Source organism: Molothrus aeneus, chromosome 1 (assembly GCF_037042795.1).
Source record: "Molothrus aeneus isolate 106 chromosome 1, BPBGC_Maene_1.0, whole genome shotgun sequence".
Taxonomy (NCBI): domain Eukaryota; kingdom Metazoa; phylum Chordata; class Aves; order Passeriformes; family Icteridae; genus Molothrus; species Molothrus aeneus.
The window spans coordinates 152,049,836-152,077,012 of record NC_089646.1 but is presented as its reverse complement, the minus strand read 5'-3'; the positions used below and the strand labels follow the sequence as shown (position 1 = coordinate 152,077,012).

The following is a 27,177-nucleotide window of genomic DNA, read 5'->3' as shown; positions in this document are numbered from 1 at the left end:
GAGAAAAGCAGCTCCTCTAAAGAATCCCTGGATAGCAGCAAAACTTCATTAAATCAAAATTGTACAAGGTATTGGAGGATTACAAGCAGGAAAAAGACCGAGCAGAGGGATTAACCAGAGGAAAATTGATAAAGAAATGAAGACTGACATGAAAATTTGAGGAAAATCTTCTGTTTAACCAACCATTAGCTAATTTAATTTAGTGTAAAGCACACTGATTTTGAGGTAAACCAGCTTAGGCCAGCTCAGAGACCGAGTCTGGTGCTGTTGAATAATTAAAGCCAATGAATGGTGCAAACCCTGGAACATCACGTGCTGTCTATGCAAAGGGACCAGGAAAATTCATTCCTAGGACAATCTCCCCGTGCCTCCAGGCTCTGCTTTCATCAGAGCAGCAGCTCTGGAACGGAGGAAAGGAAAAAATTCAGAGGAGGAGAGAGCAGATCCCGACTTCCCATCACTTACACGACCGGAAGAGCAAGAAATGTGTGGCTGAGAGGGCTTTTCCCCAAGGTGCCAGCCCTTTCCAAGGGCCCTGGTGTGGAAAACTCCCACACATGAGCATTCCACACCCTTGGGTTGATTTCATGTCCACCTGGAACCTGTAAAACTGCTGCTGCTGTTGGGCTGGGGTATAAAACCTGCCCTCCAAAGAGCTTCCCAGTGCTGCTGGGAGGATCTGCTGGAGATGAGGACTCCTCTTGTCACCTTGCTGGCTGCTGTGCTCTGTGTGGAACAAGGTGAGCCTCTCGTGCTGCTCCTGCTTGAGACGAGGATTAGAGGGAAGGTGGTGACAGTTTTCCACATGGCAAAACTCTAGAGGGCTGTCACCATCTTTGCAGTGTTGTGATGGTGTCACCAATGTCCTTTTGCACCTCAGTCAGTGATTTGATGCCTAAATAAGAATCTGATTAATTGATTCTTTTTTGCAGTGCTGGAGCTCTGGTGGTGCTCCAACCATTAAACCCACACTGTGGTCCTTGGGATCTTCCAAAAGGAGGCAAGCTGGAAGTGATAGAAAGCATAACAAAATGGGTTTTTTCCCCTTAATAATTTCAGGTTTTGAGTATTTTAGAGACTTTTCTGTCCTGCTGCTCCCTCCCTTCTAGTGGTTTGCCACGTGTCTTCCTAGAAAATGCAACGCTGGGAATTTTTTGTAGATTAAATCAGCGGCAGAGGTGAAAGAACTTTTAATGTTAAAGGCATCCTGCTCCCAAGTGTTGTCCTCCTTCTGGGAGTGAGACACATGCGTTGCTCCATCGCCCCTGGCACGCGGGAATGATGACCAGAGTGCCAAAATTTCCCCCACACATGATGGTTTCCCAGAAACCACGATACGAATCTGGTTGAGAAAGAGGCATCTAATTAATAAATTATCACTGATGTATCAACCCCCTACTCCTACATCCTTTGGAATGGTTCTCCAGCGTGCCTGGAAGAGCAGGACCTTCGGCCAGTTTTGGGTGTGGGAAAATAACTATTCATTATTATTTTAAAAAAAAAAAATTGATTTAGTGCCCACAATTCCTGATTGAAGCAAAGTAACATGGATAGAAGAGGAGAATTTTCAAAGGCATCGTTCTCAGTGCGACCCAGGATGAACTGGAAAGCTCACAGAGATCCAGGAGCACAGGTTCATGGTGGGATTCCTCACCAGTGACGTTTGATATTGGCAGCAGATTCCCAACGGATTTAAGGACAGGCTTTTGCACAGCACCTTTCTGTGGCCCAGCCTAGATCCAGAATGAGAGATTTCAGCTTTCTGGCCTAAAACAGGGACAAAGGAAAATGTGGAAACTGGCATTTTGTCCTCCTCAGGTACCTTGGGTCTCATCCAAGACCCTAATGACCAAATTTTGGTCAAAACTCTTGATCTTAGCTGATCAAAGAGGGTTTTTTTGCCTTTTCAATCCATAAACTCACTGTTCTGTGAGTTTTGTGTCCAGCAAAAATCATAAAAGGTCTTGATCCTGTTCACAGAATCACACTAAGGGTGGAAAAGACCTCTAAGATTGTGAAGTCCTTGCTGCAATGCTGGACAAGATCAGACAGATATTTGCTTAAGGTGTACTTGAGAGTTTCCAACAAGGAAGATTCCACAGCCTGGAATTGCTCAGAGACTGTGATCCCTTTAGGAATTTAATTTTAATATCTCTTAGCGTCTGTTTTTGTTCTGTTCGCCCATATTTCCACCACAGGACACATAAAATATTTTATTACTTTCTTCTTTGCTGCGTCCTTTTTCTTGCATCATGAAGAAGATTCCAGCATATTCTCCTTTTCAACAAACAAACTAAAACCTTCCAACCTTTTTGACGAGATCACATTTCCAAGATCTCTGACCTTCTCTCCTCCCTCTCCTCTGGTCCCTCTCCAAACGCTCTGCATTTTTGGAAGCGTTGCAGAGAGATTTGGGCACCGGGGCTCCAGATGAGGCTTTGCCAGGGTGGAAAGGCCACTTTGTGTATCCTGCACGTGACATTTCTGCCCATGTCCCCTCGGGTGACGCCTGTTTCCCTGGCTGGAATGTGACACTGTAGACTCCTGCTGTTGCCACTGTGGTTCTGAATTGTGACTGGACCAGTTATTTGTCACCCTGCGTTTAAGTGTCTAAGTTTTAGCTATTGTAATTTGTTTATTGTGACGGTGTTCACAGGGGTTCTTGGACTGGGGAAGAGACGAGGATCTGACTCCATGTTTCAGGAGGCTTGATTTATTATTTTATGATGTATATTACGTTAAAACTATACTAAAAGAATAGAAGAAAAGGTTTCATCAGAAGGCTGGCTAAGAATAGAATCGGAAAGAATGATAACAAAGGTTTGTGGCTCGGCTCTCTGTCTGGGCCAGCTGGGCTGTGATTGGCCATTAATTACAAACATCCAAGATGGGCCAATCACAGATCCACCTGTTGCATTCCACAGCAGCAGATAATCAATGTTTACATTTTGTTCCTGAGGCCTCTCAGCTTCTCAGGAGGAAAAAATCCTAAGGAAAAGATTTTTCATAAAAGATGTCTGCGACAATTTATCTTGATTTAATTGCATCCAATCTTCTTTTTCACTCTTTTATTGCATCCATCTGTCAAAATCACTTAAAATCACGGGACGGTTTGGGTTGAAAGGGAGCTTTAAGATCACCTCATCCCAACACCTGCCACGGGCAGGGACACCTTCCACTATCCCAGGTTGCTCCAAGCCCTGTCCAACCTGGCCTTGGATATTTCCAGGGATGGGGGCAGCCACAGCTTTTCTGGGAAACCTTTGTCAGGGCCTCACCACTCTCATAGGGAAGAATTCTTCCATTGCTCCAGTTGGTTTGACCAATAATCCTTGGGAATTACCCTCTGAGGGTGTTTTCATGCCTGGCTTTGCACCCATTCCCTGGAATTTTCAGCAGCTTGTGTTTCCTGGGCTGGCTCGAGAACAACATCATTCAAAGTTGTGCCAATAACTCCATAGAACCTCCTTGAATCTCCTCTACTCTGCACATGAAAATTCAACTTTCTTGTAGAGGAGAGTGACAACAAAAAAAGCTGCACAGGATCAACAGTTGGAGACTTTTTCCTTCCTTCCTGTCAGAAACTTCTTGTTTCATGGTGTGACCTCTGCTGTCCTTCCACTTTCTCACTGCCAACTTCTTATCGGGCAAAAGCGTGCTCACAGGGACGTGTCCTTTAGTTGCTTTTGCCCTTTCCAAAGTGACAGACTGGCCCCAGACTCAGCAGGAACTCAGCCAGCACCTGGCTTTGTTTCCCTCCAAAAATTAGCTTTGTTTTTAAAGGAACTCAGTCACAAAACCCCACACTTCACTCTGGGTGATTCACAAGCTCTGAACTCAACCACCACTATTAAACCTTTCCATCTGCCCGGCTGGGGAGTGCTCTGCACATGTTTTGGGGTGGTTTTGTTCTTCTTATGATGCCTTGGGTTTTAGCTTTTATACTTTTCAGGTTCTGTGCTGCTTTAGTGTGTAGTTCTGAGCTTCATATTAGGGGTAGCCGGCTCTCTTCACAGAGTAGGGAGACAAAATAATTCCTTCTCTAGCTGGGGACCCAGGACAACCAATCCAAATGTCAGGCCCAAGAGCACAAACAACAGCAGAATGAAGAGAGAAAAACAAGACGGATGGGACTTCATAAGCTAAAGCTGTAATTGGACAATTAACTCCAATATGCAAATGGACCAGAACTTATAAAAGTGAGAAACCCTGTGACTGGTTATGCATTTTGTGACCATTTTGGGTTCATCTTGGGTGTAGCCCTGGCTGGGCTCTTGTGCTGCCCAAGGTGGATCCATGGAGGCTTTCTAATAAATCCCTGCTTTATTCTTTAGCTCTGTCCAGTCTCTGTTCTAGGTCAGCCTTCACATGGCATCACTTCCTTTTTTTTTACTACTTTCCAGAAGTCTGGCCTACCACATTCTGGTTTTGAGGGCAGACACACACATTCTCAGCAGAAAATGCCATGTGGCCTTCCTGCCAATCATCTGCCACTGCTGCAGATGCAGGAATTATCTCACCAAATCTGCCTTTAGCACTTAAACCCAGCTTTTGGTTAAGATTTTCCATTCATTCTCGATTTTATGCTAGAAACAGGAGTTTGACAGAGCATCTGAGGGCTCTCACCAGACCTCCTAGAACTGAGGTTAGGCCAGTTCGGTGACGTTCAGGCACAAAAAAAAAGAGATGTGACAGCAGTCTCTGAGCCAGATGAAAGAGAAGTAGGACACTGGGCATTGTCCACCTCCTCAAAACGCTACGGGCATCTTTAAATTCTCCCTGCCAAGCCCTGCCCAGGAGAAACCCTGAGCAGTAATTGGCAATTCCCGTGGCTGAGCCCTCAGGACCGAGCTGCTATGGCTCAGCAATAATCTCCTTCATAAAAGCCCCCGAATCCTTGAATTCTGCTCACATCTCCTGCTCCCAGGGATTGCAAACAGATCGATAACACTTCTCAGCCTGAGCCAGAGGAGACAGAGAGGGATTTAGCGCTGCTGCCACGGGTCAGGAGATAAAGAAAGTCACTGGTCATTCCCACAGAAACATTCCTCAGGCTGTAAGGAGGGAAATGGAGATTTCTGCAGTGGGGTTTTTGTAGCCTTTAAACCTTGTAATGTGCTTTTTTCCCATTTGGTTTTTTTTTCACCCCAGTTTATCCATTCATGTGCTACACCTGCCAAGAACAGGAGTCCAACAAGGACTGTTTGACCATTTCCATGTGTGCCGAGGAGGACAAACACTGCGTGACCATCCGGAAGGACGTCAGGACAAGTAGGTTTGGGAACAACACCTTGTTTGTTTCGTAGGAGAGCAGTCCCAGGAATGGGATTTCATCCCAGTATGGGAACAAGAGGCCTTGATGACCAACTTTTAGGAAACACTGACCTTGTGGCTGCTGCAGTGTCCAGATACCCTTGATATTCCTGCTGGAAACTGGGGAAATGATGAGGACACAGGAAGCAGCACCAGGGAGTGGATTCACACCTGGAGCTGTGTGTGTTTCACTCCCAGAACTGTTCTGAGAAGTGTTTTGGCCAAACACTCACTGTGGCTGACTCCCTGTGCCAAGCCCAATACTTCAGGTCTGTCCTGGGGGCTCCGTGCCCTCAAAGACCTCCACGTGCTCTTATCCCAAATCTCAGATCGTGCAGAACGTTCCCCCTGTGTTTATGCTGTAGGAAAAACCACCCTGGTGGGAACGACCCAGCCTGAGCATCACTTCAGGCAGATGGAGCTGAGAGCCACAGGTGTAAATTCCACGTTAGGACTGACAAAACCTAAAAACATGGAGCCCAGAGAAGTCCTGGTTGGACTTGATGAACTTAAAGGCCTTTTCCAACCTTAACTGTTCCGGGATCCTATGGCACTGTGGCTGCCCCATCCCTGGAAGTGTCCAAGGCCAGGCTGGATTAGCCTCTGAGCTACCTGGTCTACTGGGAGGTTTCCCTGACTGTTGGATTACTCCTGGCTTTTATAGAAACGGGGCAACTGAGAGGCATTTTAAAAGATTTTATTCCATTATCAGTCTTGATGAAGGGTGAGACATAAAAGATATAAAAGTCAGCATCATTCTATCAGAAGTCAAACTATTTCCTGGTTACAATACTTTATAAATGTTTTTCAGCCTATTAGCTTTTGCCACACAGTGCTGCTAATACTTCTAACACCAATCACCTATATTTTTATCCCACATGGTCCTGCTACAATGCATCTTTCACAGTTATAATTCTCTAAAACATGTGGGGTTTTTGCAAGGCCATAGTTTGAAACTTGTTGAAACTTGTTTCTAGTTCAGTTTCTCTCTCAACAATGTCATCTCTGTTCCATGGCCTTCCTAAGTCAGCACACTTTATCTCAGTGTTTGCATACAGATGCACAAGACTGTGTGAGCTTTCAGTCAGGTTTTGAGAATTCATTAGAAATCCATTTCTCACATCTCCCCCTCTTTTTTTTTTTTGATAGTAAAAACTTTTTTGATGGTCTTATTTATCATTTGTTGTACATAGTGAAGTATACAAGCATACAATTCAGTACAAATCCACTTCTCACGTCTGCCCATGGATGATTTTTAAGTTGCCTTCCCAAGCCATTCCATGATTCTATGATTAATTCCCTGAAATTTGCCTTGAGGATTAGTGCCTGGCCTTCCTTTACTCACCAACACAGATGTAGCCACAAAAATATTTAAACAATTATTTTTCACCCTCCCTTTCCTCCTTTCTCCCTCACTTTTATTTCCTGCGCTAGAGCCCAACAAGCCTAAATACGTCATCTCCAAGATGTGTTCTCCAACGTGTCCAGAAACAGGTCAGCAACAAATCCAAAGCTCCCAGAATGTTTCCTGCTGTGAGAAACCCCTGTGCAACGTGAATGGAGTCAGCAGCAGGCAAAGCAGCCACGGAGTGATGTCCCTGGGTGTCCTGGCCAGTGCCACTTACATCTTTACATACGGATTGTGATGGGTTTGGAAGAGCTCCCCGTGATGGCTGAAATAAAATTGTTGCTCTAGAATAATTTTCCACTCTCAGAGATTCTTGTTTTGTGGTTGAGCTCTCCCCTCGGATTCTTGAGAGAGCTTGGATAAGTCAGGTGCTGAACTCCCATTGATTTCCTGAGCCTGCCTGAATCCGAAGTGTCCCCAGACATCCAACTCACCTAAGAAAACATATAGAAAATGGCCTTTTTGACATGTTCAAGCTTCAAATCATTATTGCTCCGAGGAGATCCTTGAAGGCATAGTTTTGTCTCTCACTTTCAAAGCTCTGTGAGGAACAACATCCCACCCTGCCTGAAACACAGGCAATGGCTCCACAGTCGTGTCAGCACAGGGGATGATCAGTGAATTTGTTCACAGTGAGTTTGGGTTATCAAACATCTGTTTATAAACAAGCAGGTGTAAGTAAAGCTGATTTGTGGCAGTGTTGTGGGCTTTTCTCCAGCCTCAGTGGGGAGAAATTTCTGGCTCCTCAGGGCCTTTCCTCCCATTCCCATTTTGGAACGAGCTTCTCTCGTCAGAGAAAAGGGGGAAAGGCAGAGAGGGGAAACATGTGGCTGAGAGAGGAAAGGCAGTGGGAAGGTGGGAGGGAGAAGGGAAGGAATGGGGAGAGCCCGCTGAGCTGGGAGCTGCTCTCACACTGCCTCCTCATGGACCTCATCCAGCTGGAAAAGACATCCCCGTATCTATTCCCCTCTTTTCTCCCCAGGGCCAAAACAACCTCACACAGCTGTCACCAATCCCTGTCATTCAGAGGCTGTGAGAGCCTTTCTACAGAGCCACGTTCCTGGCAGAGAAACCATCGATTGTGTTGAGCTTTGTTTGGTTCTGCCCTCCATGCTCTCCGCTCCCTCCTCTCCCCGCAGGAGCTGCAGCTGAGGGGACACAGAAAAGCTCTGTAGGAGGCCTGAGGGTGTCACAGAGAAGAAGGAGGGCAGCCAGCCAGGGACTCACACAAACAGCTCAGAGCTTCTTGGGTCACAGCCCCAGCTGCAAGCTCCCATTCCTGGAAAACACACAGAAAAAAAATAAAAAAAAAAAAAAGAAAAAGAGAAAAGGAAAAGCTGGCGGCATCCCTAGCTCAGCTGTGTCCTGGGAGAAACCAGAGCTGGTCCAAACAATTGAAGGGTGTCGGGTTTTTTTTTTTTTTTGTTGTGTTTGATGGTTAAATGAGATCTTTGCTTTCTCTGAAGCATTGCCCTGGAACTCTGCTGGGTTATTTTGGTTGCACATGTGGATTTTTGAGGCATTTCAGAGCGCCTGGATTTCAGTTTTCCAGGAGGACAAAAGATTCCGCATCAAGCTTTGTGCTGTGAGCTCTGGATCTGGTGACTGGTTTTAAATATTTTGTTTAAGGGATGGAGGGGAAACGAAGGAAATTAAGGAGGTGACACCACAGTGGTGGGCAGGGACAAGAGGACGCTGACACCCCACTGAGCTGTGCCTGGAGATGACAGATGTCAAAAGACCAAATCAACAGCAGAACCTGCCGTTAATTTTCTCTCACCAAACACAAACTCAAAAGGGAAGGAAAGTTAGGATGGAGAAGGGGAAGAACAAGTTTTTAAACCAAAAAGAAGGAAGAGATGTCCAGCTGCTCAGGGCAGGCACTGGTAGGGCTGTGGTGGCTGTGCTGCATCCCAGTCCCAGGAGCAATTCCTCCAGGAGCAAGTCCTCCCTACCCTGCACAGTTTTTCCCTGCTGGGCCTCAGGTGCTTTTAAAAAAACTCCAAGAAAGTTGAGATCCAGGCCAAAGCTGTTATTGTTTTACCACCTGTCATATTGGCAGGAGAACGAGGAAGTAGAAGGAGCAATTTGTATCTCAGTTTTACTGGACACGAGAAAGCAAAATCTTGGCGGAGAGACCATCTGGAGGGGAAGGAACAAGTGGAGGGTTGAGATAAGTCCAGTGAGGGTGTGAGGAACCAGGATGGACACCTTCAGGAGGGAGAACGAACTTTATCCTGGTCTTTTGCAGACCCTTACTCCCAGCTTTTCCCCCAGTTTTCACCATGGCAGTCCAAGTGTGCTGCCAGAAGGTCAAGTGAGAGTGGTTTCCTACAATTGTCTACAAATTTAGAGGAACTCTTTCTCTTCCTGGAATTTCTGGATGCCAAAGCAGCTGAAGTAGCTGGGATTATCCCGACTGATTCTCTGGAGGCGAAGGGATTGTGTTTAACAGGATTTACTCCTTGTCTTGTCCACCCACCTAGCTCCTGGACTGAAAGCTCCCAGTTGTGGGAGCTGAAGGTCACGGAAAAGTAAATCTGGAGGAGGGAATTCTGGATGGACTTTGTCGCCACTGATCCTTTGAGTGGAAGATTGCTGTAACTCTTTCAAATAAAGAAGGAAGAGGGACAATTTAAAACTCTCCTTCTTGATTGGAGGTGAGGAATGGGCTGATTATGAAGTCACAGCTCCTTTTCTAAACTGGTTCCTCCCTTCCCTGGGCTGGAGGAAGGTGCAGGTAGATCAAGGCTTCTGTGGCTCAGCTTTAGGCAAAGCCTAAATCTCCTTTTTTCCCCCATGGATTGAATCAGTCCCATTTCCCTTTTCCAGTGTGAGGTTTGGGTGCTGCTGCTCTCCAGGCTGAGCTGTCTGGGAGAAGAATTCCAGGTGATTCTTGGAGCCTCAGTGTAGGATTTGTTTTTCCAATGCCACAACTCTGAGCTGCACTTGCAGAGTCAGGAGTTGTGTTTGTGCTTCCACGTGTGGAGTAAGAGGGAAAACAGGTGTGGAGACACAACCACATCAAACACAACAGCAAGAGCCACTTTGCTGCCACAGATATTAATGAGATGAACTAATTAACACATCAAAAGTGAATAAAATTAGTGTTTTCTATGTAAATATGCAAATCAGTGGGGGGTTGTCAGCCAAAGTGGTGTCCAGGAAAACTGGGAAAAGAAATGCATCACAGCTACCAAACCCAGCCTGTTTCTCCTGCTCCCGTTTCTTTGCAACAGGGAGATTTGGGTGTTTTGGGAGACTGGGTAACAACAAATCACAGACTCATTTAGGTTGGAAAAGACCTCCAAGATCATTGAGTCCAACCTGTGACCAAACCTCACCTTGTCAACCAGACCAGAGCACTGAGTGCCACCTCCAAAGCCTTTCCATGAAGAAATGTGGAAATAACCCATTATTATAAAGGGCATAGGGACACACAGAGCAGCCAAACCAAGAGTGGGGGAAAAAAAGCTCTGAAATAAATCATCAATCAACAGTGCAGGGGTTATCAAGGAGGCAGGCATGATCAGCGAGGATTTTGTGACAGGTGGGTGATATCCTTCGCTGTGAGAAGATAACAAAATCTGTGAGGGCAAAAGTGGTACCTGTCACACAGCTCAGCCTTAATAAAGCTTTTGGCACACTGTGACGTGATGGGCTCAGAAGCAAAACCAAGGAAACCCAGTCAGGCTGAAATCACGAGCAAACCACAGCCAACAAATTTGCTGTCAGGCTGGAACGATCCACTAAAAGGCTCCTCTTGGCTCTGGGATGATGCAAAGTTTTAATTGCTGGTTTGGATGATGTATTAGACAATAAATTCACTGAGCTCACGGCTGACGACCTGAGAGAATCTGCAAACAGGAGAATTCTGGGTGATTCCAGTAAATGTAAGTGGTAGGTTGAGAAAAGAGGGTGTAATTTAGGAAGGACAAGCACAAAAAGCTCTCCAGTTAATGTGGCACAAATATGGGATGAGGGAATCTCCCTTGCAGCAATCTGGCAGGAAAAGAAGATGTGCTGGATCACAAGTTTAACACGTGTCAAACTTTGGGAAAAACTGTGAAACAAAGCCCTGCTGGAATTCTGCACTCCATGGAAAAATCTTACAGATTGCACTGGGAAGTGTGAAGTGGAGTGTGATGGGATGAGAACCTTCCAGATCCTCCAAATGGAAGGCTCGGGCTGCTTTGTTCTTCCCACTTTTTGTGCTGGGGTTGACGCAGCAGCAAAGAGGATTTTTGATAGGATCAGAAGGAATTCCTGGCATCCAAAGTAGGGTGAAGCGCTGGAAAACTGCCTCCAGAAGCAGCAGCTTTAGTACCATAATTAGGATTCATCAAAGCATGGAAAAACTCTGCTCTCAGCGTCTCCTCCGTGTCTCCACTGGGGCTGGAGAATGAACTCATTCCTGGTCATTCCCATTCCTGCCTCTCTCTGTCACCTTTCTGTCATTCCCATGTGGAGCTGGTTCCCTCCACCAGAGCAGAATTGGGGTGTTCAGGGCTGGGTTTTGCTTCATCACGGAACCATGGAATGTTTTGGGTGGGAAGGGACCAAAAGATCTCGTTTAGGTGGGAAGGGAGCAAAAGATCTTGTTCCAACCACTCTGGCCATGAGCAGGGACACCTTCCACGAGATCGGGTTGCTCCAAGACAAAGGCTGAACAGCAAAAATGACCCAAAGCTCTTCCAGTGATGTGGAAAGAACTTCCATGCAGGAATTTTCACTCCAAAGGATGCCCAGCTCCAGGGATCCCAGGATTTCAGTCAACATTAAAGCAGTGCTGAGGCAGAAGGCAGAGAGAGCTCTGCATAGGAATCACGGTTTCCCCATTTTCCAGCTGAATCCTTCCTCAGGCAAGTCCTTAAATTCAGCACAAAGAACTGGGGGTGCCAGGGGTACAATTTTCCTTGGTCCAGGAGAGGCAGGAACAAGCCCTGGCTCTGTGCCCAGTGCTCACAACAGCTCACCTGGGACCTGCCTGCAGCTCCAGGATGCAGAATTTGATGTTAATCAGCAATTAGATAACGAGCAGATGCTGCTCCTGGGAATGAGAAACTCCCTTCTGCAGTCACAGGAAACCGGAGGAATAAAACTCCCCATGAGATATTTGGGGAGAAGAGAGAAGAGATTTTATATTTGATAATATAAAAAATCTTGGAGAAGGTGGATTTTGCCTTTCACACTCTTCCTCGTGGATTTCATTGGGTCACAAGCACCAGTGTGGGTGTGCCCAGATCATCTGTCCCGTGTCAATTCTGTGCCACCAGCAGCCAAAAAAGATGAAAGCCCTGCAACTCTCCTTGTGCCTTTAAGGCTGAGCACAAGGGGAAAGTAAAAGGTGAAAGGCAGAGCAAAAAAAAAACCCCAAATTTGGACTTGTTTTTTACAGCTTTTGGTGAGACAATGCTGTCTTTGCTCACTTTCTGTTTCGTTTTCCCCGTTTGACATGAGATTCCTGAATATTCCAGCCCTGTTGTTTACTTTATCTGGGCATTTTATGGCTCCCACCCTGCTCTTAGTCCTCTGGAGTTTCCTATCCAAGGTCAGCTTGTTCTTTCTCTACTTCTGAATGAACACAGGCACTCAGCAAATGCTTTTCCTTTTACCTTTTGCTCTGCTGCTTCTTCTGGATATTCCACACATTCCCATTCCTATTTTTTTACACCAAGTTTAACATTTCCACTACAAACCTCCATAAGTCTATCACCTTGCCTACAGCTTCAGCATATTTTTGTATTGCCTCCTTGGAGCCTGGTGAATTCCTTGCCCACAGAAAAGTGCTTTTTTTTTGGTGGAAGGAGTAAGGGAAAGGACTGAAAAGCCTCTTCATACCCCAAAAAACCTGGAGATGAGGCCCCTGTTGTGGGAGAGGAGGTGCCCAGACAATTTTGTGGATGGCCCAGAACCTTTGATGGCACAAAAAAAAGGCCAGGATTGGGGAAAAAAAAAGCTGTAAAATGAGTCCAGAGTTCACCCAGGAGACAGAATTAGGCCTGGAGACAGGGATAGACATGATATAATTAAGGATTAGTGTTGGAGAAGAGAATCATGAAATACCCTGGGTTGGAAGAACAAAAGGATCAGCAATTCCAACCCTAAAAGTCACAACCTGGGGCCAGAAACAGATGGAGACAAACCCCAGCACATGGTCAAGGTCATCCAGGACGTGGCTGGAGATGGGGACACTCACAGGGACTAAAGGGTTAAGCTTGAGCTTAAAGGGGGCTCCTGGAGCCATGGGCACAGTCTGAGGAGGGCCCTACTGAGACTGCTCAGGGAAATTAAAAAGTTTTTTGCCTGAGAAACAAGATCTTAAAGAGTCACAGTTGTTTTCCTGTCAAAAGCCTAAAACAAGCACGGCTGAGGGTGACTCACACAGACTTTGGAAGGAGGAAGTGTGAGAATTCCAACACCAGCTGAGCCTCACCAGACAGCAATCCACTTTCACCTTAGGCTTGGGGAGAGAAGGGAAAAGGAAATGTGGATGTCAGCCAGAAGTGAAACTTCATCCACCTGACAGCCAGATTCTGACTGCAGGTTGTGGTTGGGGGGGGGGGGGGCAGATAAAGGTTTTATTCCTTTATCTGTAAAAAAATATAATAAATGGTGCGGCCCAAAGATCTCTTTGGGCACCTTTATTTCAGGAATTTTCAGGAATCTCAGAGGCTACCTGAGAGAAATCTCAATTTTTCCCCACAGGATGCAGCAGAGGTGGGGTAGAGGACAGTGACCTGTTTGGCACCACAGGCAGCAAAGAATAACCTGCAGCTTGGTTTGCCCACGGAAAAAGCTATGTCTGGAGCATCCTTGGGTGCTCCAAATGTGATCCTGAGGGTGTCCTGGACAACTTTGACCCAGAGAGATCAGGAGGGATTTCAGGAGGGGAAACGTCCAGGGTGGGATGAGGAGGAAGGGCTGGGATATGGAGTCGGGCCTCTCATCCAGCAGGATGGTGGGAGCAGGAATTCCGGGGATTCCAGGGATAGAATTCCAGCTCCAGCATTCCATAGAGTCTGGGGGGCCGTGCCAGCACCTGGAAAAGCATTTTGTGGCAGCAAAGTGCTCTGGAAAAAGAGAATTTTGGGGATGAGAGGAAGCAGCAAGGATGGAGGTGCTGGGTTCCTGCTCTCTCATGTCCTCCCACTCCTCTCCACATTTTGGCAGGTGAGGCAGGACTCTGTCACAGAGCAGTTCCAACTCTGGAAGAAATCTGAACAGCTGAACAATTCCCAACTCCAGAGCATGATGCAATTACTGGGGAAAAAAAAAAAAAAAAAGGTCTCTGTCCCCTTCCTGTGTCATTGGAGGAAAGCTGTTTGAGCAGTTCTGCTCCACTGACGGGGAAACGTCTCATTTGCAAATTCCTCTGGGGTTTTGGTGCCTCACATGCACAGCCAGGCCCAGGAAGTCTCACACAAACCCTGAAACAGAAGCGTGGGTGGGGAAAGAACCTCTCTGTGTCCCACCTGAAGCTGAGCAAGCTTTTACTGACCCTCAGTTACAAGCTTTAACTCATCTAGTGCCTGTTCAACATCAAACCCTTGCAGGCCTAGTTAGTCTAGGTTTAATTTCTGCACCATCTCTGCTGCCCCCACCCATCAAGGGTCCTGTCACACTCATAATTTCCTGATTTTAACTGTACCCATTCCTCCCCAGCATGCCACAACCATGAAGTATTTACCCCAGCACCAGTTTGCCCTCTGATCCAGCCACCTCTTTAACTCCTTCTCCCTCAAGTGTGTTTTTATAGCTGTCTCCACCTTTTCCCAGCATGTGTCACATTCCTGGTGCTGGACTCTACCCCTGCTGCCTCTCTTGCTTCACCCTTCTTTTTGTGAAGAAATACTTTTTGGCTTTGCTCTCACAATATTAAGCCAATGGTTCAATAAAGTCCTCCAGTGACCTCCAAACTTGCAAGAAGAGGCTGGAGCACTCAGGGCAGTGTTTTGTGGGCTGGACTAGAACAGAAATCTTTGCCGGCAGAGTTGCTGTGTTGAGTCTGTCCCATACAACAACCTTGGGGAGCAGCTGGGAGATGATCTTAGGCCACAGAATATAAAATACCCTCAGTTGGAAGGGACCCAAAAGGATCACCAGGTTCTCAGAAGGGCTTCCTTCCTCACCTGGTGTAATTCCCACCACAGAAAACTGGTCCTTGGTGGCTCTGGTCACCTCTTCCTTTTGCAGCATCCTGTCATTAGTGCTGTCCCCGCCCAGCCATTCCAGCAGTATCGGGATGACTCCAGATCCCGTGCTGGGTTGTGACCTCTGTGACTCTTAGGTCCTCCCTGTTCCTTCTTATCAGCAGACAGACCCTCTTCGGGGAAAAAAAAAATGGGGCTGATAATGTTAAATTGAAGTGTTGGAGAAATCCTGGAAGCTGTAGATCCTGGGGATGAGGAGAGTGTAACATAAAAATCCTTAATCTGGGTTGGAAAAGAACTTAAAGATCACTCAGTTCCAGCCTCCTGCCATGGACAGGGACACCTCCCACTATCCCAGGTTGCTCCAAGCCCCATCCAACCTGGCCTTGGACACTTCCAGGTTTAGGACAGCCACAGCTTCTCTGGGAAACCTGTGCCACGGCCTCACCACCCTCACAGGGAAGAATTCCTTCCCAATATCCGACCAAAATCTACTTCCTCAGCCTGTATAAAACAGGGGTTTTGTAAATGTGTCTGAATTATGTTTTCTCAAGTTACCACAAAGCTGAAACTTCCCAGTTGTTTTAGTATTTGGTTTGTCCCAGCAGCCTGTTCCAGAGGAAGACATGAGACCACAGAAACTGCTCGGAAGTCAGTTCCTGCTAGAATACCTGGCAGTGACAAATAAAACTGAGCCATGGGAAAGAAAAGGGAAGCAGGGGTTTGCAGGCATGGGTTTGCTTCCCAAGCAGAGTGCTCTGAATGCCTCCGACAAGACAGGAGCCGGAATTTCTCCTGACAGATGCATTCGCCAAGAAATGCTGACTCTGCAGAATTAAACCCATCTGTGGCACAGAGTTTGTCAAGCCTGCTTGTTTCCTGCTGGCTCACCAGCCTTATCCTCCATTGCCAAGCTTTCCTGACAGCCAGTTTCACAGGGGCCCTCCCCCGCTGCCCCTCCTGCAGCTCATTTCCTAGAGGATTTAGTTATTTCCATGGGACCTACTGAATTTGGGACACTCCAACATCAGGGGACTTATTTACAGTCTGAAGACTCATCCTGCCAAGCAGCCCAGGCTGTCCCATACCACCCCAGCTGCTGGGCTCTTCAAGCTTCCCAATCCTGTATGTCTAATCCAATTTAGGCTCTGGTCAACAGATGGGGGAGTTGGTTCTTTATGTGCTTGGATCGTGAGCGGGGGCTGAGCGTGCAGAGGGGTCAGACCTGCAGAGGGGGTGTTGAATGCAGGGACAGGTTCTGTATCTGGGGGAGTCTTGCCTGCAGGAGATCCATGCAGGGAGCCCTGGATACAGGGAATGTGTGAGTACAGGGTGGTTTGGAATGTGTGGAGGACGATGTGTGTGTATGCTGCTCAGGGGATCTGTGAGAGGAGATGCACGGAGGAGGGAAGTGAGGCAGGAAATCAGCAGGTCCTGTGGGTAGAGGGAGTCAAGAGAATCACGGAATCCCAGAATAAGCTGACTTGGAAGGATTTGACTTGGATGAGTGGGGTTCAGCACAGAGGCAGCCCCCTACTCCCGTCTCCTCCTTCAGGGAAACAGAGGGGACCCGAAAGAGCGCTGGAAAAAGCCTCTTGGGGCACGGCTAGGGGAAAGCTGGCTCTGTTCCCCCTCGGCCAGCCGCTACCACGCCGACACGCACTTCCCAGCGCCCCTTTCCCGGCCCCGGTTCTCCCTAGCGGGGAAACGAAACAAGGCGTGGCCGGGGAGGCGGAGGGGGGAGGCGGCGCGGGGGCCGGGCCCGGCCCGCGGGGCGGAGCCGCCGCCCTTTCCCCACCCCCGGCGCCCGGCCCTGCCGCCAGCCCTGCGCTCCTCCAGCCGCCCTGCGCATCTCTCCGGCCACATCGTCCGCACCATGAAGGCGCTCCTGCTCGCTGTGCTGGCCGCGGTGCTGTGCGTGGAGAGAGGTAAGGAAAGGAGATGTCCCCACCACCATCGCCTGCCCCGCAGGTCCCCCGGTCCCTCGCCAGCCCTGCGTTAGAGAGCAAATTGGGGCTTGGGGGAGCGATGCTTGTGGCAGGGTAGGCTGTGGAAGTTGGAGGTTTTTGGGGGATATAAGGGTTGAAAAGGGGTCGGGGGCACAGCGCTGAGCCGCGTTATGGTTCGGAGCGGGATGCGGGGGTGTCTTCCCAAGACGTGCCTCGCAGCAATGTTCCTCCTGAAGCAGGAACTTCAGGTCTGCCCCGCCTGTATGAATAGGTGACCATCTCCGGCTGTGCGGGTGGATGTGCTGGAGCTTTTCCCAGTTGCAGCTCGAACAAAGAGCAGGGCCGGCTCCGCTCCCCCTTTTCGGCGCAGCCGGCCGGGATAACGGCGCTGGGATGGGCTGAGATGCAGCCGAGGGGGAAGGGGGGTGGAGGGGAGAGGCAGCCCAGCCCCGGCAATGGCTGATGGAGCGAAGTCAGGGCAGAGCCACTCGTGATTCTGGCTCCTGCTGCCCCCTCGGAGCATCCTTCGGGGAGCAATGACCCCTAAGGGGACAATGCCCTGTGAGGGGCTGCTGCCGAGCCTGGGGAGAACGCGGTTCCTGTTGCTGTGTGTTTAGCTGCCAAGTTGCCCAAGTCGCAGGGCCTGCCATCCCCTCCTTCCCCACGGACTCCATTCCTTACTATTCCAAACTCCTTGGGGCCGTGCGAAACCACGTATCGTTCCCATACGAGAGAAACCTAACAAAGAGCCAAACGGGAGAGTTCTGAGCTCTCCCAGCCCCTGCTCAGCAAACAGGGTCCGTTCTTGTTTTTTTTTTTGAGGGCACCGCTGAGATGAAATCGGCTGTTTGCGTCCCTTTCCAATTCCTCCCTCCCAGTGGGATCCGGGAAGCAACTGGAGATTAAAGCATTGGGTCTCCGACAGAGCCCAGCTGGCTTGGGCTCAGTTCCAGCGGTCAAGGCCAAGGCAGTAAAGGGTTTCATCCCCCCCCCCCCCCAAAAAAAAAAAAAGCACAACCCCTTCAGCTTTAAAAGTTAAGTTTTTATCCAGGCAAAAGGGTTTGCTGCAGGTGGTTTTATCCCCAAACACTTCCAGCGTGTCCTGGGGGGATTTCACAGAAAAGCTTTACCTCCTGCTCAAAGATATTGCCTGTGGATCTTGATAAGGATTTTGCCTAAGAGAATGGAAAAGCGACATCGGGGCTGAATGGGAAAACTGCCGATGCAACAGCATTTTCCGGGTGCTAGTGAGCTCCAAAGTGGGCTTTTAAAGGCCTTTTCCCCCCGTGTCTTTGCAAGAATGATTCAACCCCTTATCTCTAGGAATTCCCCCAAATGCCCTGCTCTGTTTTGGTAGCTCTTTGTTCCTCCCAGAAGCTAAGCAGCGATCAAATAAACACATGAATTCTTCCACTGATGAAAACAAGGCTTCGCTTTTGCATTGTTCAGTCTTGTGATTTTTTTTTCCCCCTTTTATTTCTTTTCTTGTAACCTTGAGCTCCAACTCTTTGCTCCGTCTACAGCTGCATGAAATTATTTCTGCCACCCCTCTTGTGCCTTTTGTCTAAACCACTCAGCCTATTTGTGCTCTCATAACTCTGCAGTGGGTGTTTTCTTGGGGCAGAAAGTGCCTGAATATTTCCTTTCTTAAACTCTGCCTCTCCTGGAAGGATTTTTTTTTTTCTTCTGTTCAGACAAGGGGTAATGGGTAGGTGTGACAATGAAAAACACGGGGACAGGTAGGACAGGCAGTGGCAGGAGCGGAGATTAAGTCACGTGGCAGAGAATTTCATGCCCAACAGCACTTTTATGTCATGTCCAAAGATTTCTGGTGTGTTTGCTTCTGGAACCTTAAACGAAGGGCATTGCACCACTCAGCGCCTTCAGTGCAGTGACCAAACACACATGGGGACATCTGTCCTGCCAGAATACCTGCAGGAAGCCTGTAATCCACTTCATTCCTGATTGCTGAAGATTCCTGGGATGAGTCAATTCACCTCCTCGGGGTGGTTGTGAGGTAAAGAGTTTGGGACAGGTCACCTGAGACTTGGCAGCAGAGCTGGGCTTCACTCCGAGGTCCCACTTGGAGTTGTGGCCACTGAGCCCAGCGAGGGGCAGTGACTCAGTGGCTGGTCCCATCCTCCTCCTCCCCGTTTCCTAAACGAAGGAATCTCTCCTGGAGGTTTTGACTCAGCTGGTGGCCCTGTAATCCCGGTGCTGTGGGTTGTGGTGGCTGCCTTGGTGTGCTCAGGTAACCCGGGTTTGTTATGGGGGTTGTTTCCAGAGTGAGGATCCTCGGAGGGTGCGTGAGCCAGTCCAGGAAATTCCTGCTTGGGGGGTTTGTGGTCTTGGCTTTCATTCCAAAGCAGAGACTTGGCTGCTCTGCTGTGACATTCAGGATCTCCCACTAACCCACTTTAATCTGTTTCTTTGAGATTATATTTTGTTTTCTTTCCCCTCCTCGGCTGTGGCTGCTCAAAAGTCATTCCTCCGAGAGCAATTGTTATTTTTTTTTCTCATTTTTCTTGTAGAAGCCTTTTATTTTCCTGAGAGAAACAGGAATGAGAAGAACAGTCCTGTGGCAGAGTGGGACAGATGCTGAGCAATAATTGTCAAAATAATAATTCTTCAAAATATCCATGTCAGTAACTGCTGTGCCTCAGAGAGCTCTCCCAGGGCTTCCCCTGCTTCAATTCCTTAGGAAAATATTCCAAGGGGGTCTATAAGAAAGCTGGAGAGGGATAGGACAAGCAGGAATGGGTCCAAACTGAAAGAGAGAGTAGGTTTAGGTTGGGTATTGGGAAGAAATTTTTCCCTGTGAGGGTGGTGAGGCCCTGGCACAGGTTTCCCAGAGAAGCTGTGGCTGCCCCATCCCTGGGAGTGCCCAAGGCCAGGCTGGATGGGGCTTGGAGCAACCTGGGATAGTGGAAGGTGTCCCTGCCCATGGCAGAGGGTTGGAACTGAATGATCCTGAAGCTGCCTTCCCCACCCAAACCATTCTGTGATTTTTGATAATCCATGGGGCTGGCTCACACTTCCCACCCTCAATCTGCCCCCACTCTGTTTTGCATCCCATAAATATGGAAAGGGAAAGGCAGTGCCTCGTGGAAGGGCTGCCTGGGAGCTCCAAAATCCCGAGCCCATGGAAGATTGGGAACAGACCTGATCTGTCTGCATATGTAGGTCAACAATTGCAGCGTGGATGTGATGCTCTTGTGTGTAAAATACAGAGATCAAAGTGCCCGTGGCCTTGCTGAGTCTCTGGTCCAGGCTGTCTCCACAACCATTTCCCACCCCAAATGCTGTTTTCCAATCATTCCTCTTTGTGAAGGATGAGGGATGGGGGCCAGCAAATCCATCCTGCTGCTGTAGGATAAGCCTTAAATGGCCTCAAGTTGCTCCAGGGGAGGTTTAGTTTGGAAATGAGGAAAAAAATTTCTTCACTGGTCAAATTTTGGAACAGTGGTTGAATCACCATCTCTGGAAGCGTTGAAAAAATTGTGCAGCTGTGTTGCCCAAAGACTTGGTTTAGTGCTGGAATTTGGCAGTGCTGGGTTAATGGCTGGATTCAAAGATCTTAGAGGTCTTTTCCTGAAATGATTCCACGATTCTGTAGTTCTAGGGCACCTGCTGGTCTTGCAGGTCTTGAGCTTTCTGCAGCTGAAAAATCATTTCTACCTCATGCTGCAGCTCAAGCATGGCCTGATCTTGGTGCCCAAAGCCAGGTCATGGAAAGTTTGAACCTATGGTCACACCTGGAGCATTTCTCATCAGTGTCACAGAATCTTAAAATCAGAATGGTTTTGCTTGGAAGGGACTTCAGATCATTCAGTTCCACTCCCCTTGCACCCATATCCATGGTGGCTGAGCTGAACGAGCCCAAACCTCAAAAATTTCTCCTCTGGAGTTTGGTGTAAAGTTGGCAGCTGTAGCTCGGGCACATTCTTGGTGCAAACAGGGTGGTGACAGAAAGTACCAGGCTGTGGTTGTATCAGCTTTAGCTGATAAGAGCTTGAAATGCCTCCCCGAGGCTTGAACCCTTTGCTTGGCCAATTTTTTTTGGGAAAAAACATCCCCTGTTGCAGGTTGATAAAAGTGAAACAAAAAAAATGTGGCTGTGGGCAGATGCGAGACATCCCGTGGGACAGAGGTGGGGACCTCCAAGTGAGGACATCTTCCCACCAGCTCCTAAATGAGGTTTGCCTTTCTCTTGCAGCCCACACGCTCGTCTGCTTTTCCTGCTCGGATGCCTCCTCCAACTGGGCCTGCCTGACGCCTGTCCAGTGTGGGGAGAATGAAAACCACTGCGTGACGACGTACGTCGGCGTGGGACTCGGTGAGTGGCGACAGCACCTCCTCCTGCCCCTCCTGGCTTCTCTCCTGGGTCACCTGCTGGGCTGCAGCGAGGCTTTGCCTTCTTCTGGCTGGGTTGGGGAAAAAAAAAAAAAAAGAAAAAAAAAAAAAAAGGGAAAGTTCTGCTTAGCAACTGAGTGTCGGACCATCCCACGGGGATTGTGAGGAGGGACGCGCTGCCAGGAGGAGTCACGTTAAAGCCCACGTGCCTGCACCGATGCCCGCCAGTCCGGGGGGAATTTCAGGCTGGGGGCGGGGAGTTTGCTGATGAATAAGTGAAAGCGTGGAGGATGCTGCAGGCTCCCTGTGTGGGAAGCTCCAGGGTTGCTATTCCTGCTGATTTTTTGCCTCCTGTTTGGGTTTCTTGTCCCCCAGTCCCACCTTTGCTTCGCTTTCTGTGGACGAGGTGGGAAGGGAGGGTTGTGGGTTTCCTTCCTGAGTGCCTGGAGAGATTTGGGGGGGGTTCTGTTCTTCCCAGCTGCTGTGCTGGGAGGGAGGCAGGATGCTCTGGCAGATCTCCTGGAACCTTTGCAGGAATCAGAGCACATCCTGGCTCTCCCTGGCAGGAGAGGGGGAATTTCGTGCCCAAGTCTGCAGCGTGGGTGGGTCAGATGTGCGCAAACAGAGACTGGGAGCTTTTATAAACTTCCTTTTGTAGCCCACTGCTAATGGTTTCCTCTTTCCTCTTAACATGGGCTGTGCCCCTCTGTAAAATGCAGACTTGGCACCCAAGTGTCTCCCCAGTGCTCCCTGTCTCCCTTGAGGAGCCCCAGAGTGAAGCTCAAGGGGAATTTTTGGGATTCCTCACGGGAGCTGTTGTGGCTGAGCATTGACCAATCCAAAGGGGTGTCCCTGGGGTGCTGTGTGGTCTCTGGGGTGTTTGTGTGAGCTTATCACGAGTGATCCTTGATAAGATGGGCTGGCTGGGATTCCTGTCTCTGAGAACCACTTCATCCTCTCCGGAGCACTTCATCCACTCTGTGCCACCTGCTGCACCACCCTGGCTCTTCCAGCGCTGAAATTCCTTTGCAGAGCAGGCGATCAGAAAAAAAACCACATTCTAAACCTGCCTTTTTTTCCCTTCCTCTCCACCCCACCCCAAATCCAGGCGGCAAATCCGGCCAGTCCATCTCCAAGGGATGCTCTCCCATCTGCCCCAGCGCCGGGATCAACCTGGGAATAGCGGCTGCCTCCGTTTACTGCTGCGACTCCTTCCTCTGCAACATCAGCGGTTCCAGCAGCGTCCGAGCCAGCTACACCATCCTGGCCTTGGGAATTCTCTTCAGCTTCATCTACGTCCTCCAGGCTCGCCAGTGATGGGGCTGCCTGAGGAAGGGCCGCCCTCCCACGGGTCTCGTTAGCCAATATCTTCTCTGTTGCTGTCTGCAAGGAGATCCTCTTACTTCTCAGCAGGCTTCCAAGGTGATTGTTTCCCAGACTTTTTTTGCCTCTTCCAAGCGAGTTGGAGGACCTGGGTGGTTTGGCTGAGCTGTTCTCCTCCTCCTGTGGACGTCTCCCGCTGCACTCTCGCTCCTCCTTCGCCAAGGTGGATGATTTTGGAAGGGTTTCTGCTTTTTCTACTTATTAATAATCCCCCTCCCACCCCCCCCCCCCCAATTTCTAAAGTTGGTTAAGCCAGGCTGGGACTTGCTGAGAACAGATTCACCCCAAGCACCACCAGGTCTGCTCCAGCACATGGGTGGCACAGGCAGAGGGAATGCACGATCCAAAGGGAGACACATTCCTGGCCCCTCGCAGCTGCAGTCTCTTTTTATAAAATTGTCTCGTTTCTTCTGATCCTGGGCTGACTTTTCTGGAAAACCAATGCCGTGTACCTTGTCCTTCCAAGTTCTGTAAGTGCCAGACCTGAATAAACTTGCTCCTGTTGTTACCTGAGGTGGGACGTGTGTGTGTTTCCTTGCTCCAGGGATTAGGAACTCTTTCACGGAAAATCCCAATGTTGGTGCCATCACGAGGGTCCCTCACCTTCTCAAGCAGCTTTTGGGTGCTTCATCTCCACTTCCTTTCCAGCGGTGAGCGGCAAATCCATCTCCTCTCTGTTGCTGTCTGATAAAAACCTCTGGGCCAGCTTGTTCCACCTCCCTTGGGAATGACTTTTTCCAGGTGCATTTTACTGATAAATGCCAGGTTTGTCTGGGGTCTGAGTCAACTCTAACGGAGCAATTACCCTGGCAGGAGGACTCTGCAGTGAATCTGCATTTTACAAAGACTTGGTGCCTCAGTTTCCCCACTTTGGACTTGTCATGATGACCACCACAATGACGATACCTGAATGGGCAACAGGTCTGAAAAATGTGGTGGAGTCAGAGGAGAAGATGTCAATACCCAGATCTTAAGGTCCAACCTTCAATGCCTGATGGTGCCCATGGACTGCTGGAGGTGACTTCACCACCCAACCTTCCACATCTGCTGTCTCTCTGCTCCCAGGATCTTCCCAGCTGTTCTGCCAAGGTTTTTCCTAGAAGTCCTCAGCTGTCCCATGGGAGATGTGTCCTCCTGCCCCCCTCTCTGTGTCTTCTGTCCTGCCTACTCTGCTTGCCTGTGGACCTGCTCGCCACAAACCAAGCCAGAATTCAGCCTTAAACTGTCAGGTTCAAGCTCTTTGTCACTTCCACTGATTGATCAGAGGTGCACTGGGTTTTTTTTTTCCTTCTATTTCTAGCAGCAGAACGCGGGTGTTGGCATGTTTTAGCCATGCTTTGTACCTGCTTCTCCTCTGTCAAAACCCAAACAAAAGCTCCACAAACTTTCAGTTCCATCTCTGCCCCCTCTTCAGGTAGTGATAAATGAAAGGTGTTTGCAGTTGTACAGAAATGTTGGTAACAAAAGTGGTTTTATGTTTTTTCTCCCCCCCCTCCCTTCTCCCCCTCTTTTAATTAAAGGGACAGAGATGTTAATGACAGCTTTTCCAACAGGAGGGATGGGTCACTGGGATGCGATCTGCAATTTAGGGGTTAATTTGGGAAGAATGCATCACTTGTGCTGGTCCTTGGATGTGCCTTCCTTTGGACAAAGCATCCTCCTGGGACCTTGGGGCCTGAGGTGCCCCACAAACCTCTGCTATGCACGTGGGGCACAGGGAAAATTGGGGAAAAACTTCCTAAACTGAGATGAATATTCCCCAGCTTCCCTGTGCCTCAGCCTTCCTCCCAAAAGGGTTCAAAACCTCACTTTTTGGGTTTGTTTGTCCCTCAGCACTCGCTGTGACAACGAGGTGGCACCCAGAGCACTCTACATTGAATTTAGGGAGGCTCTGCCTTTTCTGGCCATCTGGAAAAAGGTTTTGGGGTTGGTTTGGGACTCGATTACCTTTAGCAAAGAGCTGAAGTTCAAAGCCATCAGCTGTGTCCTGATGTCCATCCATGCTTTTATGAGGATCCTGACAATGTAACACTGGATGACCCCATGGGCTGAAGGCCTGGTTGTCTCCTCCAAGGGCCATCCCCTTCCTTTCTTGGGGTTCCTTGGCCACTGCCAAGGATTTGGTTGTGCCAGGGAGCAAAGGCTGGTGGGAGGAGCATCCAGTGGCTGCTTATCCCAATAAATAGCAAATTAACATTTATGGAATTGCCAGGGGAGTGAGCTGAGGGTTGGTTGGATAAATTTCACAAGGAGATTCGTTTTTCTTCCTCGCTCTCTTTTTGTCTCTTCCTTCCCATGTACTCTACGCGAGAATATGGAAAAAAGGGATATTTTCAGTATTTCCTTTCCTTTTTTTCCTGGCAAAAAAAGACATTTGGATAGATCCATGTGTGTTTGAGAGAGGGAGGGGGTTGACAGCTTGTCACAGTTGAATCCCAAGCACTTTCTCATCAGTCATGCCAACTCTCACTATTCCTGGTCCTACTCTAGGTTTATTTTTTGCCTCCAAATCCCCAGAATGACAAACCTGGTGAGAACCTCATCTTTTGTAAAACCCGGGCCTGAAAATGGGCAGGTGAAAGTTAATTAAAATAATTAATAATAAGGCAATAAGTAGGAAAAACAATGGGATTTACGAAGTGTTCAGACTGGTGGGTGGGTTGTTGATCCAAATGCTGGATTTGGAATTTGAGGGCCGTGCTGGGACAGCCCTGACGTGCTTTGGATGTGTTTCTGTGGACTGTGGAAATGAAGAGATCAAAATCTGAGCAGAAAACTCAGATATTCACCTGTTCTGACAAGACAAGAGGTTATGAAGGGAGGAGGTTTGGCTCCCTAGAAGCAAAAAATATCCAAGAAGAGTTTTTACTGAAATTTAAGAACTAAAGTGAAATACCTGCCCACTTTTGGAGCGTGTTCCTGAGAAAATGCTTTCAGTGCTTCCATTCTGGAAATGGCTGTAATTCACCAGCAGCTGCTGCCATCTCCCACCACCACACCAAGGGCTCGAATTTTTGTGGATTGTCTAAAAATGCTCAAAATCCATTGTGGCATCAGCGCTTCCCACGCAGGATCCGGGGGTTTGCTGTTTGCCCAAGAAAAGGACTTCAAAACGAGTGCAGTTCTTCCAGCTGGTTTTGAGAATTGTTTTTTTTTTGTTTTGTTTTGTTTTTTTAATGGGCAAAATTTCTTTTGGAAACCACAAACTCGACCTGACTTCCTTGCTGCAAGAGAACGAATGGTCAGTTGCTTGATTATTGCTCCAAGGATCCGCTTTGCTGCTCCAAGGATGTCGTGGATTGGTGTTGGTTTGCTCAAGTTGGGGTTTTTTTTTTGAAGGGATTTGTCTCCCAGGGACTTTATTTGCTGTGAAAAAGGAGGCTGTGGTCCCGCCACCCCTGTGGGAAGCTCTGGTCGGGGTGTCTGTGTGTCCATGGGATGAGTTACAGGATCTGCGCCCTCTGGAAAAAGCAGATGTGGTGCACATCTGGATGGCTGGAGGTTTAGGGCTCTTTCCCTTGCTCTGGTTGGTCTCAGCTGTTTGGGAGGAAGGTGGCTCTGGATCCTTGATCCTGAAGGAGTTGTTTCACCCCTCTCTGAGGCTGTTGAGCAGGAATGGAAACAGAAATGCTCAGTTTTGCATTTTGGGAATGCCCATGGTGCCCGGGGAAGCGAAGCCCTGGGTTGGTCCTGCCACCTACTGGCTTTTGCCAGACGCGGTGGAGGAACTTTGAAGTCCAAATCTCTGAAATCAAGGCAGATGAGCTGCCTTAAACCAAATAATTGCACCCAAAGCAGAGAGTCATCATCAGCAGAGACAGATTGAAGGTTTTAATTCGTCCAGCTTTGCTCTGATCGTGGAAATTGAGAAGTAAAAGGCTTGTGAGGCTTCCCAAGTCCAATGTTTTCCATGGGAGCACTTTTTCCCAGCCCTAATCCTCCAGTTCCATCAAATGAAAATACGTGAAGCCAATAAAATGTTGCAGGAAAAAAAAAAAATGTTGGCACGTTTTATTTCAGCTTTGTTGGATGATCCGAGGTGGTTTCCCTGAAATGCTGATTTTACTAATTCCTATCTGTGAGATTTGTAACTGTGTATTATCTTTATTGTAACAGGATAAATGGGATAAAGAAGCATCCATCCCTTTAAATATATTAACCTAAGTATAAGTGAAGTGTATGTTCCATCTTGTTTCTTATACTCTAATAAAAATATATGGAATTAATAAAAAAAAATATATATACACTTGGAAGGAGATTTTTGGGTGGTTCTGCAGATATTCCAGATATTAACTCTTGTTTTGTGTGGAAGGAAAATGCCTGGATTGTATTCCAAGCTCAGGGCTGTGGGCTGTGGGCTGGAAAATAAAAAGGACAGACCAAACTGAGGGACGAAAGGAGGGTTAAATTCCTTCATTTCATCTCAGGGCCATTGGAATCTCTTCCTGGGGATGGATAAAGAACAGGGATTGTCTTTGCCTTCAATAGCTCATAAATATCCTTGACTTGCCCGTGACCCTGCTGGGAATGGAGATGGGATTTGGCCTTGGAGCCTGTGCTCTTCCTTGTGGGAGAGGGCTGCTATTTTGGGCACAAAAAGGGCCCTGTGTTGGTGTCC

At 48.4% G+C, this 27,177-nt stretch overlaps 2 protein-coding genes across 2 annotated transcripts; both read left to right on the top strand.

Annotated features, from left to right (window-relative positions):
- Positions 1 to 688: 688 nt before the first annotated feature.
- On the top strand, positions 689 to 6,959 carry LOC136555685 (lymphocyte antigen 6E-like). Its single transcript, XM_066548598.1, has 3 exons — positions 689 to 740; positions 5,152 to 5,271; positions 6,748 to 6,959. Exons 1-3 carry the CDS (start codon positions 689 to 691, stop codon positions 6,957 to 6,959), a joined length of 384 nt encoding a protein of 127 aa, XP_066404695.1.
- A 9,714-nt stretch (positions 6,960 to 16,673) lies between these two features.
- LOC136567385 (lymphocyte antigen 6E) lies at positions 16,674 to 26,812 on the top strand. The gene is made up of 3 exons (XM_066566990.1): positions 16,674 to 16,802; positions 21,040 to 21,159; positions 22,285 to 26,812. The coding sequence occupies exons 1-3, from the start codon at positions 16,751 to 16,753 to the stop codon at positions 22,491 to 22,493; spliced, it is 381 nt and encodes a 126-aa protein (XP_066423087.1). The 5' UTR covers positions 16,674 to 16,750; the 3' UTR covers positions 22,494 to 26,812.
- The last annotated feature ends 365 nt before the right edge of the window (positions 26,813 to 27,177 follow it).